Below are 16,918 nucleotides of genomic sequence, written 5' to 3'. Positions count from 1 at the left end.
TTTATATATATATACATATAATATCGAGAGAAATCTAAAAATCAGACGCAAGTTTTGTAAACGTGTTGACCTTTTCTATATTACTTTTTCAATTATTAATTTTAAATCTGCTAAATAATCTACATTATATATATTTTAATTATTTGTTACTATATATTGTTTATTCTATTATTTATATTTTTATCCTGCGGAGAAAAATTTTACAACGATGATAAAGCGCTTAGAACAGGTCCATGATAGAGCAAGTGGGAAACGTTACTACTTTCTGTACGTGGATACGAGTTTTATTTTATTCAATAACGGATTATATCGCGCTTCTATTAAGCTGCCTACCAAAATAGATTGCAAATGTTAACATCGTCGATTGCACATTTCTGTTACCTTTTCTTTGCCGAGCGTACGTGAAGCGTCGTGCGTGATGGCATTAATATTCACAATATATTTCGGCATGTGTTGTATATCTCGTATATCTTCGCATTGTATGATATAGAATGTACCGTATATGTATACAGGAATGTGTGTTTTATCAGGGAAGATTTAAATACGCTGTATATACGATATATCACACGCTACGTCACATCCATCCATTTCTGTTCACACGTCACGCACACGCACACGCCGATGCTGCTGATTCTCGTCCCCATATATGTGCATAAATATGTATATATGAATGTATGTATGTATATGTATATATATATATACACATATACACATATACACTGAATGAAAGTATTGCAATTTCGCTCGATAATGAATAATGAATAATGAAACGTCATGGAATGTGAGAGGCGCGAATCGCCAGGCTCTTCTCCTCGCGATTATTTACACCGCTCGTTGTTATCGCCGAATGAAATCTACAAATCTGCAAGCGAGTCAAGTGACGCGATTACGAACTACGCCGGAGAGTATTAAAAATCGTCGAGACTGGAACGTGAGAATCCTCAAAATCGTAGAAAAGAATGTGCGTACTTGTTGCTTTTTGGCACAATAGTCGGCAGAGTCATTTGTTTTTTTTTATATACGTGCGTCGATTACATCGATCCCCCCCCCTTCCCCCTCACCTCTCGACTACACACAGATTCGTTTCCTTACACAACAATAATAAGATTAAATATAAACGCGCTTCGCGCGCAGCGTTACGTCGCATATAAAAATCACTGATGCAATAAATGCGCGTGTTACGTGTATAAGTTTTTTTTTCTTCTTTCGTCGGGTAATACGAGACTGTATTAGGAATATGATTCCGGCCACCGGGCAGTACATCCGGCGGTACATCGTGTTCAGAGAGACGCGCGCCTAAAAGTAACGTCGCAAGCTCGCCCTCTTCTAAGTAGCTATTTTTCTCAAGTCGGATCTCTCGGTTAAGTATTAATGCGAAACTTCCTTAACGTTTATCTAGTAGACCATACAAGTGTATCGAAAACGCGTCTCGCCGCGTAATAATTTGTTAGAGTAATTAAGAGAGGTATACTTTAGGACCAACTGCTGCTCGAAAAAGACGTCTTTACGTTAGATCCATACGTGTATACGCATACGGCTGCCTCGGACGTCTCGCATATATAACGTCAAACAGTCACGTTTACGCGTTTACAATTAGTATAAATATATGCCATGTGGCATATGTGCGCGCGCGCATACCACACACCACCACGCATACGAAGATACACACGCACATACACACATCACGCAGAAATCTTGTCGACACGATGCTTTAATACTCTTAACGATAGAGGAAGAATGCTTCTCCGTCTAATGCGTAATATCGTGATAAAGTGTACGATCACATGTCTTATGTAATTCCGCACGAGGGACTTGTACCGATGTTACATTACGTGATAATAGGTAAATGGTAAAAAAATTCATAAGACGTTCCGATCTTCCTCGTGCGTCATTTGATCATTAAGAATTTCAGATTCCTACTGGTTACTTTACTATCTATATATATATATATTCTTCTTTTTACATATATATGTACAATACGCGTTTCTCGCTATATAAAAAGACATGTGCATTTTCGAAAGAGAGAGATATATGTATATATAAACCATGATCTAACACTCGTAAAGAGAATTGTTTTTCGAAACTTTGCAGGCGTAAAGAGCTCCAATAAATAATTTTGTATTGTTAGTCCTATCCAATTGAACGACGAGATATATCTAGAATTCTATATTTGTTTTTGGTCGATACATCGACAATTCGTAGATCGCGTATTCAAAGTACATCGCGTATGGAAACTTCCCGCGACGATTGTTAATGCGCTCTGCATGGAAAATCGTTTACGATAAAATTTAAGGATATCAAAACCTGAGAATTAAAGAAACTTCGTCTTAAAAATAATGAATAAATTGTCTGTAACAGGATCGAATTAATTTATCCGCTAGTATAATACGGCTTCTCTCGTTTTACACATCGTCAATTCCATCGTCCAGTAAAAAGAAATTATTGGCCAATAACAAAGGAAGTGAGAGCTGCCACGGAAATCCTACTAAACGAGAGATTTCCCCGTTAACGTCTTTTTATAGATAGTAAAATATATTACTGTAGTAGGAACTTCGACTGGACTGAATTCCAAATGTGAATGTTTCTACGAATTAATCACAGATTAAAAAGACGCGACGCGTTCTTCACGAAAAAATACGATGCCAGAGCAACATTACCGGAACGAAGAATACGTGCGCATGAAGTATCGTTATTACCGCTTGCATCTTATCTTGGAAGACACCTATGCTTTTCTACACGCGCAACGTGCGTCGTGCTAGCTCAGCTGCCGCTTTCGTATCATCCTATCCAAGATCAAGTAAAAGATTCAGTTCGCGTTAAAACTGTGATGTGGCCTGTCTATTCTAGACATTCTCGCGGTCGAAATATATAGACGAACAATATGCAATATAAATATATACACGCTAGAGAAAACGATCGAACGGCGGAAAGAAAACTTCTTTGCTGATGTTCGCACGCAAGCGTGTGTAGCGCGCCGCTCGCTGGGGACTCGACGGAATGAAGGGAGTTGGATTTAGTTCCGCTGGAAGGCGTAAGCGGCTCGGTAGAAAGCCGAGAGAAACGTTAAAAATAATTGGTCTCGGTAGACGAAATGTATGAAGCGTATAACATACGGGAATACGACTAAGTCAAAACGTAGCTGCACCGTGAGAGCGCAGCGTCATAGAAAACTAGTATAAGATTCTCTAATGCCACCTTAACAACAGATTAGTACTTTTAGTCGTCGTAAAAACTTTCAGTACCCTGTCACTAATGTTAGAAGTCGGTTGATATATGTATATGTATATACAGAATAAAATCCTCCTATGGCACGAAGATTCAAGGAGAGTACACTCGTGTGCCAGGCGTCGGCATAAATCACGGAAGAAGATACTATTGTTTTTGTTCGATACTGACCGTCCATCCGTCCGCGATCTAGCGCGATCAAACGTCAACCACATCGTTGTTGTTGTAATTGAAGTTTGAATCGCGCAAGAATGACGTGCGACGAAGCTTGAAGCTAAGACGATTCTCCTCAACCATTTTCGGCACTTCCGTTACCTGCAACGTGCGAATGTTGTATATCTCGCAAAGGATAACGATAAGGCTATTTCTTAAAATCAAGATAAGGAAGATTATACACACACACATATTTAGAATTTACATGGGATCAAATTAATCATGGCATTAAAAAAGCACACAAACGAGTCAGCGTTGGGCAGTCACTACTATACAGGGTGTTTCCTAAGTAAGTAGACAAACTTAAGGAGGATATTCCTTGGCTTATTTTAAGAAGAAAAGGTCATAAACATATGTCCTAAACTGCTTTGTTTTCCAAAAAAAGTATCTGTCATTGTAAATACGTCTTGCTTGACGAGCGTTTCCATTAGCAAGACCGTATACGAAATGCATATCTGCCATTTCGGCGTTTGTGTAATTTACCATAATTAATAAAATTACTAAACTTAATAGGAACTAATAAAGTTTGCGTCAAAGATAACGTGATAGCAGTGATGCCGGATAGCGTGCTTTTGCAGTACGAGTCAACAACGGTGGGGATGGAGTGGGGATGGTCTCGCGGCGGCCGCGCGGCGCAGTCTGAAACGAGTGTTCACTTGCGGCGCCGCGAGACCATCCCCACTCCATCCCCACCGCTGTTGACTCGTACTGCAAAAGCACGCTATCCGAAAAGTGAACGAAAACAGTGATGTACTTTTTTTGGAAAACAAGGCAGTTTAGGACATATGTTTATATGACCTTTTCTTCTTAAAATAAGCCAAGGAATATCCTCCTTAAGTTTGTCTACTTACTTAGGAAACACCCTGTATATAAATAAATAATATTTTGTAATATCAATTAAACTATAAAAAAAATTAATCAATTAAAACTATATTTTTAAGATTAAGATTCTCGTGTACATGAAAAGGAAAAAAAATAAATAAAATACCTTGGCGTCTGCTCGGTCGACAGAACGTTGAAGCAGCGACCGCCATGCTGCGGGTGCGGTATGCTCTAAAATAATAGGTAACAGGCGAGGCTTGTACATTGAAGGATTTACATGCGTATTTTAGCGCGCTCTATTAGGGAACGTCCAACTCAAAAGTCATCGCCGAGTTACTAAGAAATGAACCATGCGCATAACAGAGGGAGGCCTACAACTGATTAATCGAAGGTACTTACCATTTTCCTTCCTGTCTGCCTTGTTCTTGCTCAAGCTCGCCGCCAATTCCCTCACCGATCTCTTCTCAACGCTCGTATTGCTCAACGAACTCGCGGTGCTGCTCGCCGATAGCGTCGGCGGCAGGGAAGCTGGACCGCTGACTCCGCTGTCGGTCGACTCGTCGAGAGCGTCGCCGGAATCGGGCGTGTTGCCGGCCGAAGTGTTTGGACTAGAGCCGTCGCTCAACAGACTAAATTCTCCTGTAAAGTTAAGTAAAATCAAAATTCCCATCCAGAGAAATTTAATCGCTTTTATTATTATATTATTATAATAATATATTATTTTATACATGTTAAATATATAAAATTCTAAAAAGATTCTACTCTATGGTTTCATAATTTTTATAACCTTGTAATAATACGATAATGCGGAAACATTTTTTACCGGATTTTCGATCGGTGGCCATGCTCCACGGTCGCGGTTTAGGCGCCGTCGCCGGCGGAGTCGGTTTATTCTTCATGAGTGCGCCGTTGCTCTTGCCATCGCTCGTGGACCCGCTGTTCTTCACCAATGGCTTCAGTACGGGCGATTTGGCCGAATCGGACGCGTTCTTCGAACTGGCGCTGCCGCTGCCGTTTATGGGACTTCTCAGATCGTGACCGGCCGATCGCAATTTGGTAGACGTAGTCGATGATTTCTCCATGTCGGTCGTGGATTTCTTCATGGCGCTCTTGCGGCTCTCCTGATCCTTCGACATCACCGATGACGCCTGATCCTTCTCCGACGTGCTCGTAAAGCTATCGTCGATATCGCGTGAGCCGCGTGGGCTCATGCTGGACACGTTCGTTAACGTGCTGCGCTTAGAATCATCGCTGGCGTCATTATTCGCGATGCCGCTGTTGGACGTCTCCTTCGCAAAGGCTTCGCCTTTGGCTCTGTCAGCACTGTCGGTCGTGTTTCTTCGGGCGAGCGGTGACGCGGTTAACGGAGAATCCCCTTGGGACCTTCTGCCGACCAGAGGTGAAAATTTCTCCAAATTGTCGCTGGATCGGGAACGCGGCGCGGGCTCCAAAAGCGTCTTTAGCATCGGCGAGTTGCAGCTGTGTTTCTTTTCCATGTCCGGCGGAATGCTCTTGTGACTCGTCAACGACAGATTAGGGCTACCATCCGTCGGGAAAGTATGTAGAGAACTGTGAGTTATAGCGAATAAATATTAAATTTTCTAATCTATAAAACACTAAGTGTAAGTTTCAAAAAACGAAGTCATACTTTGACAAAACTCAGATATTTTACAAAACGATGATTCTTTGTTTACTTGCCTATCGTCGCTCGTAGGCGATATCAGAGGAGTGGTCGGCGTGGTAGGTCGGAAGAATACATCAAGACCTTCGCCCAGAGCGAGACCATCGACCGGCTGATCCGGTCTCAGCATCGGTCTAGTGGGCGCTCTCGTTTTCGTTCTACGCGGCCTGGACTTCACCAGATGTTGCAACTGCTGTCCTACGGTATTGGGCAATTCCGAGACGGAGTCCAACGACTCCGTTAACGAGTGCTCGGTTTCCGAGATAGCTGCAAAAAAATCATTTTCCATATCTCGCAACGTGGTAAATTCGCGACAGCGTCAACTGATACGTACCTTCCGCTTGACTCTTCGGTAGCGACGGTAACAGATCCGGGATATCATCGGCGGACAGACCCTCTACCGAGTCAACTACGGACTTGGGCCTCAGTTTCCGTCCATGCAGGCTTTTACGCTTGTTCGACAAGTGTGGCGTCGCCTAAAAAAAAGCAAAAAAATATTGCACTCCAAAATATTCGTACGAGACGATAGATCTTTTTAGATTTTTTATATTTATATTTTTATTCTTTTTATTATATTTATTTTTTAGATTTTAAGTTATTAAAATATCAGAATACATAATGTTGAAACTTTGCACTTCTGCTTGCACCTCTGTACATGTTTGTAATACCTACCAGATTGAGATAATCCAATTTCTACGTACGCATGTGAAACAAAATAAATTTATAATTACCACAGACACAATTAAAAATTGCAAACTCGCCCGTTGCTGAGACATTAAAGGAGGAGTATTACCATCGGAGATTGATCGCTGACGCACTGGCCAATGGAGTTTGCCAATGAGCACGTTTCCGGCGGGCAGTCCTCTTCCGACATGAGACTGGCTCTGCCAGGAGGTAGAGTCATAGAGACGCCGCTCGCGCTGGTTACTCCTATCACGCTTCCGCTGCTCATCGACCCGGCACTGGGTCGTAGAACGTCCGGTGTACTGCTACGTGTTCGGCTATCGCAGTCGCCAATCTGGAAACATTTTATTACATTAACTCATCAGATTATAATATCAAAATATCTTTAAAAAATTCATTTTTTAATTGTAAAATATATCAAAATATCTTTAAAAAATTCATTTTCTAATTGTAAGATGTACCAGAATATACTCACCAGAGTTTTGTAACTTCTTGACAGTGACTCGATTACCTCGTCTGTAATTCTATCGGATATGTGCGCCGCAACCGCCAAGTTGAGTTCGCTAATTTGAAAAAGGAATGAATTAAAAGATTAAAATGATTTAAAAAGGAATGAAGAAATCAACTTTGCAATAATTAATATAGCAATGCGCAAATTAACGCTTACTTGACTCTGTTAATGATATCCGCGCCGGCTTGCTCGGTGACGGTGGTGTGTATGAATTCATTATTGATTTGATTCTTCTCTTTACACGTGTTACGAAGATCATCCTGTATCGCGATTGGCTCACTCTCGTCGCCCCTGATCACCGTTTGCGAAAGTATAGTAGGACACTGCTCATTTGCACACTTCAACATTGCATCCAAGGAATCCTGCGATAATCGTTACATAATCAAGCATGTCTTACATAAGCATAATGTGGCTATTCTTTGAATATATAAATATTAAAATTCATAATTTAAACCAGCAGAAAGCAATTGTGTATAAATGTATGGTATAAAGCCTATACCTGTAGATACACCGTTACAACTTTGTGAATTTCATTTGCCATCTCGTGTAACTTTAGTTCCACCGGATTATTCTCATCTCGCCGTTGAAGTACCTCGTGCAATCTCGGCAAGAGCTGGAAAATATAAAATTATATCCGACAGTCTTCAAGGTGAACCTTCAACCAATCAAGTAATGCAAAAATAAGACAGTCTGGAATGCGAAGGAGCTCCAAATAATTAATTTCTTCAAGCTCTCAAGTCGTTTTACCTGTTTAGAATTATCCGCATCTTGTATAAGTCCGGTCGCGTAATTGATATCGTTGTTAGCGTCGCAGCTCTCCGCCGCGAGAGCTTTGATGGTATCCTGGGTTTGCACGACGAGTCTGTCAACCATCTGCTGCGTGGAGCTCAGCAGGAATCCTTGCTGCAACCTGAACGCTTGCCCGTGACTGTACTTGCACGGCGTGACGTTTCTCTGCAGTAGGTCCTGTATCTTTTTCGCCAGCTGCTCCGTCTTCTCCGCGGAGGTTTTCATGCAGGGCTGCAGATCGTAAATCGGAAACGGCATGTGTCGCACGCTGCAGTTCCTACAAGAATGGATTTCGATGATTTATTACAAATGATGAATTCTATATTGCTTTCTGTTCTTTTCCTGCTAGATATATAACCGTACTTCTCTAGAGCGTGAACAATGTCCGCGTAGCCCTGCAACGTGATGTTGTTCTTGTCGTATATGATCGTCCGCAAGTGATTGTTGATCTGCAACGCTTTCGCCAGCAACCTCGCGCCGGGATCTCCTATCTGATTGCCGCTGATGTCCAGGGCATGAAGACAAGTATTGCTACCGAGCGCGTTGATCAAATTGTACAGGTCGCCCTTCAGCCTGGAGTCGGGCAGATGCAGGGCTTGCAACACGCAGTCGTCCTCTTGAAGCATCTGCACTAGAGCGTCCATCACGACGGCTATGTGCTTGCTCTTCATGCTGGCGGTGTTACGTCCCATGTACAGCTGCTTTATCGATTTGTTTTTGCCTACGGCCGTTATAACTTGCGCGAGATCGACGTCCATGTCTGCAATAGAATTTCAAATTAAGAAAAAGAAATTGTAAAACACTTTTTCGATACTTGACGAGAATATTTACAGTGCAACTGTTATACTCACTGCTGTCCGATATATCGAGCGACGCTATGCATCGAACTCCATGAATGCACGACTCTAAAACGTGCGCGCCCATGGACCCCAAGTTGTTCCCGCTCATGTCGAGCTCCAGACCGACCGTACTTTCGTTGCACGCCAAGCCGAGCAGCAGATGCTTCAGTGCCTCCAACGGTAGCTTGCAGGAGGATATATTTAAGTACTTGAGTGAGAGAGTCGCCGTGAAGAATTGCTTAAAGCTCGGAGGTATTTCTTTGGTCTTCTTGCTCGAAAAAGAATTCCGGGCAACGTTCAGGTGGACTAGATTAGTTGCACAACCCCGCAGCAATGCACCGAACAACTAAAAGTCAAGTTACAAAGCAGCAAGTAATGAATACTTTTGAAATTAATATCTAGAGGAAATTAATTATAAAATTATCTACTTACACATTCTAAGGTAGTATCCGTACCGCTAAGATCTAAGTGTGTTAAACTATTAGGTTGCGCCAAGAAATTGCACAAATTCTGCAAATCAAATGTCGAAGTCAGGATTACGATTAACTTGTATTCAATTTCAAAGTGATGCTTTACGAACTTACATTAATGTCATCCTTCAAGGTGTTCTCCGAAAGATTCAGATATCGCAAGCTGGTCGGCATGCTCCTGTTCAAGCTTAGTGCATGCGCTATTTGGCCTACACCTTTCCCGGTTAGTCCGCAATGGGCCAAATTCAATTTTTGCAAACCCTTAGGCAGCTTGCCGATAGGAGCGCTCAAATGCGTGCCACCTTAAATATGCATTACAAACTTTAAGTGGTGCGTCGATAAACGTTTGACTAGAAATTACTGTTTTCATTTCCAAGTACTTCGTACGGTAATGTAAAACAGATGTCTAGGCTATTACGTTAGTCAAAATGAAAGGAAAATGTAATGAGTGCTGAGATTCTACGAGTGTAAAATAAGAATGGACGAATTGTAATACATATATTAGTATAATTACTAGGGATAAGAAAAATACGTGATTATTGGCACACCTTGCATTAGCTTGGCAATTATCCCACACAAGCTAGAGGCTCCTACAAAAAATATAAAAAAAATCTGTTCAAGATATTTACTTTTGAAATTATGAGTAACGAGTGGAGAGAACGGAGATCGCTTTAATCGGGTGTAGTGCGGATAAAGATTTCGAATACAAAAGCGATGCAATGTGGATCACCGATATCGATTTATTAATCAGTCAACGTACCTTTGTCCTCGATGGTATTGTGCGACAGATCGATCGTTTGCAGTATCGTGTTAGCGTTGGAGATCAAGGCTAACGACAGCTTGTGAGCGAAATCCCTTTAAAACGAATATTCATACGTTACGAGCGCGCGTCAAGTCACCTCTTACGCCCACGCGCATGCTTTAATTACCATTTAATCCCGAGATTGTCCAAGTAGAGTTCCTGGATGGACAGCGACCTCCGCATCACGTGTAGCAATCTCTCCAGAGGCTCGTGATTCAGCTTGAGGTGGGACGCTCGTAATTTCGTGAACCAAGTGTTGTATTCCAAGGCCGAGATAATTGGCACCAGATCCTTCTGGTCCAGGTGATCGAAGTCCCTCAGATTCAGCTCCCGCGTGTCGTGCGAGAGATATATCGTGTCCACATCCTAAAATTCGCGTTTAGGTTCAAGTAAGGTTTCTACAACAACAGATTTTGCGTCGCGGATGCGACTAGTGTCACGATTCTCACCCAAGCTACCTCTTCCCTGTACGGTACGCCGTGCAAGTCGCACATGCATGCATACTGAGTAGAAAAACCACCGCATGGCCCTGTATGCCTCGTGGCTTCAGTGCTTCTAGCTAACTCGCTCCCCCGTATACTTTGCAGCCTGCTAGCTGGTATTACCTCTATTTTTCGTATAATGTAACTGGAAAACAATGTTTCGGAACGCGTTAGTAACAGGGTGGCAGATGTAACTCGATCGCAAACTGGATGGAACGTACTTTAACGGTACTGTAGGAAAAATATTTCGAATCGCCGTGTGTAAGGCCTCTATCATGGCGTCCACTTCCGTGGTATCCGCACCTTGGTTGGTGGTGGTAAAATTGTAAAATCGTTCCCCAACAGTCAAACATAACTGATTGGCTCTTCTCGACTCTATAGCCGTTATCTCTAAGTAATGAAAGTGGCAGTCGATCTAGAAAAGAATAAAAATTTAAACGTCATCGCTGCGTCGCAGGGAGCGAGGGAACGAAAGGAGGTACAAAATAAGCGAGACTTACTCTTGTGGGTACTTTGGCCGATAAGAGAAAGAGGCGACATGGCGAAAACACCTTGAATAGAAAAGGATAGAGATTTAGCTGAAAACTCAAAACACAAATCGTCGCGAATCGCAACATGAAAGAGAAAGGAAGAAAGGATCCAGAGATTACTCACGAGAACACGATTTTCCTGCTTGTCCTGCTTCGTTTCTAATTTCACCACGTTTTTTAATAGTATTTTCACATGCTTGCCGAGTAGCGCTTTCACCGATTCTGCAAGTAATGAATAATTCACACAATCGTGCGTCGTATGTACATGGGACAACAGTGCCGAACGAAAAAGTAGGACGGGCAATTTAATTGCACTTTTTCGTCAATTTGTTCGCTTTCTTTTCTCGTTTTACGTGTAAAAAGGTACGATGACAGTTGCCAATTGCTCGCGCGAGAACTCACGCAGCACGAAAAGCGGGGCGGACTGAGAAGACTCGATAGCGCTAGGGAGATGATCGCTCGGGGATGACGGATGACAGTTCGCTCGGTCTTGCGCGTAAATGTAAACACTTTTGCGACGAAAGGGAAACGAACCGTTCAGATCTTTCGTGAGCTGCGACCGGGTGGACATTGTTGCTAGCTGAAGTCTTCCATTGAAGTGCGCCGTTCCATTTAAAGCGTCGTCTCGCGCTCGCCGATCGCTGGTCCCTCCGCTTTCCGCCGTTAGATTAGAGTGCCGTCGAGACAATGGGCGATGTCACGAGAGGACGAGCAGGCAGTGCAGTAGCAGCCATGTTGGCACCTGTCCGCGATTGGTCTGCTGCGATGGTCACCGATGATGCCAGCGGCGACGGCGGGGGGCAAAAGCGATGGCGATGCGATTAGGGCACCCGGCGAAACGGACGCTGTCAAACACCGATTTCTCCTGCGCGGATTGTCGCGTAGCTCGCGAGGTGCCCCGTGCGCTTACGCCCTCTCGGTGAACGCCGCGCCGCAGCGAGAAAGCACGACCTAAGCAGCAAACATAAATGTAAATGATTCGATTTCATGGAAATGCGTAATGCGATCGCGCGATAAATATACGCGTTATCCATAATTATTTACGAGCCGCGAGGATAATTACAATTTATAATTAGAATCGCAAATGTCATATATTGCTAGACGAAAATGAAGTCGATAATACATGCAAAATTAATCGATTACATAAGATACTGACTCTGGATAAGAAAAAAAATAGAAAAAAAAGGAGAAGCATTTAACGTTAACTAGACCATAATTTTAATAACTAAAAAGTTAGTCTGCTCCGCTCTTTTTATCATGTATGGAAAGTCGCATGGATGTGTTATAAATATTATAAATTTATACATACATAATTTATTTTTGACATCTCGCGCGCGACGTGGCCCATCACACTGATGCATTACTTATCTATCGATTTTTATTACCTAATTGATATTGGAAAAACTTATGTCGCTTATATTAAACTTTTGTGCCGATATTAATTTATAGCTATCACGTATGTTGCAACAAGAATACAGTATATGCATATCAGGGAGGCACTGCGTGCTCTAGCGCCATCCCTGAAAGATATCGTATATGAAAATGAACTTTGGTCAATCGGTCCATCGGTGTTTGCTGCTTCCAAGATTGTGACACTACTACATGTTTATGTCTAATTAACTGTACGGACTTGAACTGCTCTGAAGATTTTCCAAGATTACTAACTATTTACACAGAAGTGAAGCAGATAATTATATCTGTTTACCATTAATTCAGTCATCAGCATATTGTCGTTATCTCTAATATATTCGTTGTAATACAGACTTGTTACAAGTTCTTTTTCTATCCATTCTTCCATTTGCGAGCAAGACTGAAATACGCTCCATCTGCCAACATGACTATACTGAAGACCCTGATCGCTGGAGGACAGGTGTATTTCAGGAGATGTTACGCCACAGGCTCGAAATTGGTCGAAACTACGCGTGACAACGATACAGGTAACAGCGGTGTTATCTTCACAGACTAGCATTCCTAATACACAACCTACCCCCTGAATTTTGAGTCTTACGACCCAATGATCCAACAGGGATCGACATTATATCTATGGCACGAGCACCTGTCAACAGCCTGAACACAGAGCTGCTAGGTGCACTGAAAACATCTCTGCTGCAGTCTCAAGAGAATCGCAGCAAGGGCATTATACTGACGTCATCGTTGCCGACTGTATTCTCAGCAGGATTAGACATTATGGAAATGTACAATTCCGACGTGAAGAGGCTCACCACCTTCTGGCGTGCCTTTCAGGACGCCTGGTTGGCTCTTTACACTCTGCAGATTCCAGTCGCTGCTGCCATCAATGTAGCAATTCTTCCAAGTGTTACTATGCATCTGCGCGTGACACAATATAATAAAGATATTGCTTTCCCGTTTCATGCAGGGCTCTAGTCCTGCCGGAGGTTGCATGCTGGCGATGTCTACGGAGTACAGGGTCTTCGTGGAAGGAAAGCACACTATAGGGCTGAACGAGACACAGTTGGGCATTGTCGCTCCTAAATGGCTTATGGAGGTTTACATCTTGGTGTTGGGCTATCGACAGGCCGAGAAAGCACTCTTAAAGTACGTAGAATTGATTTAATCGAGATGAGACATCGTACGACGTGACTCTCACGTTTCAGGGGAGCGATGTTTAAACCTGAAGCAGCATTGCAAATGGGACTCGTGGATGAGCTCGCCAAGGATAAAGCCGACGCGATTGAGAAGTGCAAGAATTACATACTGTCTTTTAAGAATATACCAGGTAAGACTGTCGTGGTATCACGTTTCGCGACGGGGTTTCGGTATGCTCGCATACTAATCGTATATTCTGTTGTTGATAAAGCCAACGGAAGGGGCGCGACCAAGTTAGAGGTGCGAAACGACTTGATTCAATGGATGAAAGAAAATCAAGAAGCTGATGTTAATAAATTCTTGACTTACATACAATTACCAAAGGTACAAGCTGGGCTTAAATTCTACATCGAACACCTGAAGCAAAAGCAACAATAGTTACGGCGATGATGATTGTATTTTTGTATTTGTAAAATTGTGATTTTTATAAATCAGCTTTGATAAACTTTTATAAGAGTTTTATATAAGAGGTTTTCTGTGTATATTAGAATATATATATATATTTTTTAATAGCCAATAAATGCGATATACGTAAAATGTAAAACTCACGTGCGTTTATTTCTCGAGTTTTCTTCCAAAAAGAAAAACATCGTGGCATGTTAATCGTTAACTTTTAATCATTTAGATTATCCATATCCAGATCTACGTCCGTCAACTCTACCGGTTGCGGCAAACCCACCGTACTTAATTCCTGTCGTTGAAATCCAAAGAAATGCGATATTTCCAGTATCTGTTGACGATTCCTCTTGTTTTCATCTCTATAACGAAAATATCGAAAAAATTAACTACTTATTTTGTACGTCGTTATATCATCATTAAATATTCAAATAATACTTACACGATTAATTGATCAGTATATTCTCTCAGCCAATCATTGAGCCGATTCATCATGCGTTCCTCTCGATCGTTTATCACCTAAAATCACCGCTTTGCCGCTTACTTTACTCGTTTTGAACAGTTTTTACTCATCTTTCCAAATGTTCACTGCCTACTTGCAAATGTACATCATGCGACGCGGCGAGAGTGGTAGCCAAAGTATCCTTGTCCCCGCAGAGATCTGCAAGATGCGCCGGTACGCTCTCTTCGTCCCCAAAACCGCTTAGATAAGACGAAACCGATTCATTTACGCGATCGTTATACTCAGCCTCCGCGTTTCGCAAGTTGGAGAAGTATATCCGCGCATTTTCTAGGAACGAGCCCACCATATCCGTCATATTAGATCCGAAGACTTCATTTATGTCCTTTTCCAAAAAATCGAATCGTTCTTCTAAATTTAATTATCAGATAATTACGTTACGGTAAACATTTCCGGATTAACACATCCATACGCACTTCCAGCTGATCGTGTAGTACAACTTCCTTCGACATCAACTGGGTTTGTGCCTTGGACAGTAACTCGTTAAATTCATCAAGTAATCCTCTCACTTTCATAGCCTTGTCATCAGTTGCCTCAGCTTCCTCCTCCACCAGAGCTTCCATCACTTTTTTTATGTTCGCGAATATTTCGGCTTTTTTTTCAAGCACCTCGTCTATGATCCTTGCACAATTGAACGAAATTACATGCTAAATGTAATTGTTACGCGCTATTAATTGAAATATATATTTCATTGCAGTTAAATAATCGCAACTTTGAAAGAATTATTACAAAGTATTCCTTTTAATAAATTTTTATCAATATTTTATCTTTACTTTCTCGCTTCACTCTGCGTGCTTTCCTTGCCTTCATTAACGGCAACCTCGAACAATCGTACTTCTTCCGCTCTTTTCCTATGCTCCTGTAATCCTAGTTCGAATAATTCATTGCATATCGCAGAGAAGGACTTTCGATACTGCGCAAACGCGTTCTGCGTATCTTCGTTTATCAGAGATAACGTCCTACCATCTAATGCATTTAGATAAATTAACACGCGTGACTGGCAATAAGAGATGAGACATAAATTTACCTTTGTCGAGAGAAAACATTTGTTGAAAAAGGCAGTCTTCGTCAAGGTATTCTACGTACGAAACAGACAGTAACGCAATTTTGTCTTCCAGTTCTTGTTGCGATTTTAATTCCGCTTGTAGTTTTGCTTCGTTTTCTTCAAGATTAGTAATTACACGACTGTAAAAATAATAGCATTATTACTCAAAATATTAAAGTGCCTTTCACTTTTCTCTTTTATGCAATCTTGAAATTCATAAAATTACTAATGCTTGTTGATGGCAGATTGACGTGCGTCTTCCGATATCATTCTATACTGATAATAAACCAGTTGCGGCACGAATGCGATTAAATAATCCAAGTATCCATCCATTTCAGCGCAGGGATTGTCACACGCATTTAAACTTCGCAGCAATTTGAAGTCGCGCAGGTACATGACCTGCAATAATTAAACGTCATTGATAACGAAGTAATAGATCGATCAATCAATCACACGTACATGTTTCCAGTCCGCAATCTTATTTTTACCAATATTGAGAATAGTGAGCTTCTTCAAGTTATCTATGCCTTGTACAATCGAGATTTCGTTACTGTACAAAAGCAGAATTTCTAGTTGATCCAAGTGATTCAGGTTTTCCATGACTTTGATGCGATTGAACGAGAGATCCAGCTCCTTCAGGTGTACAAGCTCGTCGAGATTCTCGATTACCTCAATGACATTGTGGGACAATGACAGTTTGACTAGATTTTTCAACAGCCACAAGTAATCGATGTTCAGGATATCTGCAAAGCAATGTATTTAGATATTGGAATTATTTATATAATAAAAATTATATAATATATTATATAATATAATAATTATAATATAATAAAATAATAAAAACAATATAATGTAATAAATATAATAAAAAAATATATAAAATAAACAATTTACGTCGCTACTGTACGGATTCTTAATGCGAGCCTACTGAGAAACTCGATGCGTATCTCCTTCATTTTGTTCAACTCGATCCCGTCTTTGAGAAACAATTTGCCAGCCTCGTTCTTCGGTCCCTGCTCGATCGCCAAGGAAATAAGTATGTTTCCAGTTATCACGCCTGGCTCCGCAACTTCGCACAGCGCGCTGGCTGCCTCCACTTTGTACATTTTATCGAGAACTTATTTTTCAGTTTGCAATTTGACGATATAAATGTGCAAATTTGAGAAATCTCAGGTGTCGAGTCCTCGTAGTCACGCGAGTGCACGGTCTGTTTGGAATCCGTCGCGTTGCCCGCGCGACCGATAGATAGTTCGATAGATAATCGAGCTCTCTCGATATATCGAACTCGTTCTTCATTCCGTT

At 41.7% G+C, this 16,918-nt stretch overlaps 3 protein-coding genes across 7 annotated transcripts; 1 reads left to right on the top strand and 2 right to left on the bottom strand.

Moving 5' to 3' along the window:
- Window positions 1–259: 259 nt before the first annotated feature.
- Window positions 260–12,397, bottom strand: LOC105274450 (F-actin-uncapping protein LRRC16A). 5 transcript variants are annotated; one of them, XM_011330587.3, is made up of 24 exons: window positions 11,583–12,397; window positions 11,173–11,270; window positions 11,019–11,069; window positions 10,740–10,933; window positions 10,486–10,663; window positions 10,164–10,402; window positions 9,995–10,089; window positions 9,783–9,824; window positions 9,349–9,536; window positions 9,197–9,274; window positions 8,777–9,110; window positions 8,289–8,685; window positions 7,884–8,202; window positions 7,636–7,749; window positions 7,293–7,498; window positions 7,101–7,188; window positions 6,735–6,959; window positions 6,614–6,634; window positions 6,276–6,417; window positions 5,959–6,208; window positions 5,084–5,829; window positions 4,660–4,899; window positions 4,427–4,491; window positions 260–3,540 (listed from the first exon to the last, which is right to left on the bottom strand). In XM_011330587.3, the coding sequence occupies exons 1-24, from the start codon at window positions 11,617–11,619 to the stop codon at window positions 3,424–3,426; spliced, it is 4,464 nt and encodes a 1,487-aa protein (XP_011328889.1). In that variant the 5' UTR covers window positions 11,620–12,397; the 3' UTR covers window positions 260–3,423. The 5 variants fall into 5 exon arrangements, with proteins under 5 accessions (XP_011328889.1, XP_011328893.1, XP_011328890.1 ...); XM_011330591.3 differs by lacking the exon at window positions 4,427–4,491; XM_011330588.3 differs by lacking the exon at window positions 6,614–6,634.
- A 247-nt stretch (window positions 12,398–12,644) lies between these two features.
- Window positions 12,645–14,193, top strand: LOC105274449 (enoyl-CoA delta isomerase 1, mitochondrial). Its single transcript, XM_011330586.3, has 5 exons — window positions 12,645–12,985; window positions 13,075–13,346; window positions 13,426–13,604; window positions 13,664–13,785; window positions 13,867–14,193. Exons 1-5 carry the CDS (start codon window positions 12,883–12,885, stop codon window positions 14,031–14,033), a joined length of 843 nt encoding a protein of 280 aa, XP_011328888.1. The 5' UTR covers window positions 12,645–12,882; the 3' UTR covers window positions 14,034–14,193.
- Window positions 14,054–16,904, bottom strand: LOC105274448 (dynein regulatory complex subunit 3). Its single transcript, XM_026973603.1, has 9 exons — window positions 16,545–16,904; window positions 16,076–16,359; window positions 15,843–16,015; window positions 15,599–15,756; window positions 15,345–15,537; window positions 14,988–15,192; window positions 14,648–14,896; window positions 14,494–14,570; window positions 14,054–14,413 (listed from the first exon to the last, which is right to left on the bottom strand). The coding sequence occupies exons 1-9, from the start codon at window positions 16,720–16,722 to the stop codon at window positions 14,269–14,271; spliced, it is 1,662 nt and encodes a 553-aa protein (XP_026829404.1). The 5' UTR covers window positions 16,723–16,904; the 3' UTR covers window positions 14,054–14,268.
- Between the last annotated feature and the right edge of the window lie 14 nt (window positions 16,905–16,918).

The sequence above is a fragment of the Ooceraea biroi genome, chromosome 11, assembly GCF_003672135.1.
Source record: "Ooceraea biroi isolate clonal line C1 chromosome 11, Obir_v5.4, whole genome shotgun sequence".
Lineage (NCBI taxonomy): Eukaryota > Metazoa > Arthropoda > Insecta > Hymenoptera > Formicidae > Ooceraea > Ooceraea biroi.
This window is presented reverse-complemented; position numbering and strand designations above follow the sequence as displayed.

Bases quoted from the DNA above. Each gene is read 5' to 3' on its own strand.
- LOC105274450 (XM_011330587.3), bottom strand. From the start codon at position 11,619: ATGTCCACCCGGTCGCAGCTCACGAAAGATCTGAACG. The intron at 5,830-5,958 runs GCAAGTAAACAA...TATAACTCACAG, and splicing joins TCGCCTACGAGCGACGATAG to TTCTCTACATACTTTCCCGA. The intron at 4,492-4,659 runs GTAAGTACCTTC...CTATTATTTTAG, and splicing joins GGCAGACAGGAAGGAAAATG to AGCATACCGCACCCGCAGCA.
- LOC105274449 (XM_011330586.3), top strand. From the start codon at position 12,883: ATGACTATACTGAAGACCCTGATCGCTGGAGGACAGGTGTATTTCAGG. The intron at 12,986-13,074 runs GTAACAGCGGTG...ATGATCCAACAG, and splicing joins TACGCGTGACAACGATACAG to GGATCGACATTATATCTATG. The intron at 13,605-13,663 runs GTACGTAGAATT...CTCACGTTTCAG, and splicing joins GCCGAGAAAGCACTCTTAAA to GGGAGCGATGTTTAAACCTG.
- LOC105274448 (XM_026973603.1), bottom strand. From the start codon at position 16,722: ATGTACAAAGTGGAGGCAGCCAGCGCGCTGTGCGAAGTTGCGGAGCCA. The intron at 16,016-16,075 runs GTACGTGTGATT...TAATTATTGCAG, and splicing joins AGATTGCGGACTGGAAACAT to GTCATGTACCTGCGCGACTT. The intron at 14,897-14,987 runs GTGCGTATGGAT...TTTTTGGAAAAG, and splicing joins TACTACACGATCAGCTGGAA to GACATAAATGAAGTCTTCGG.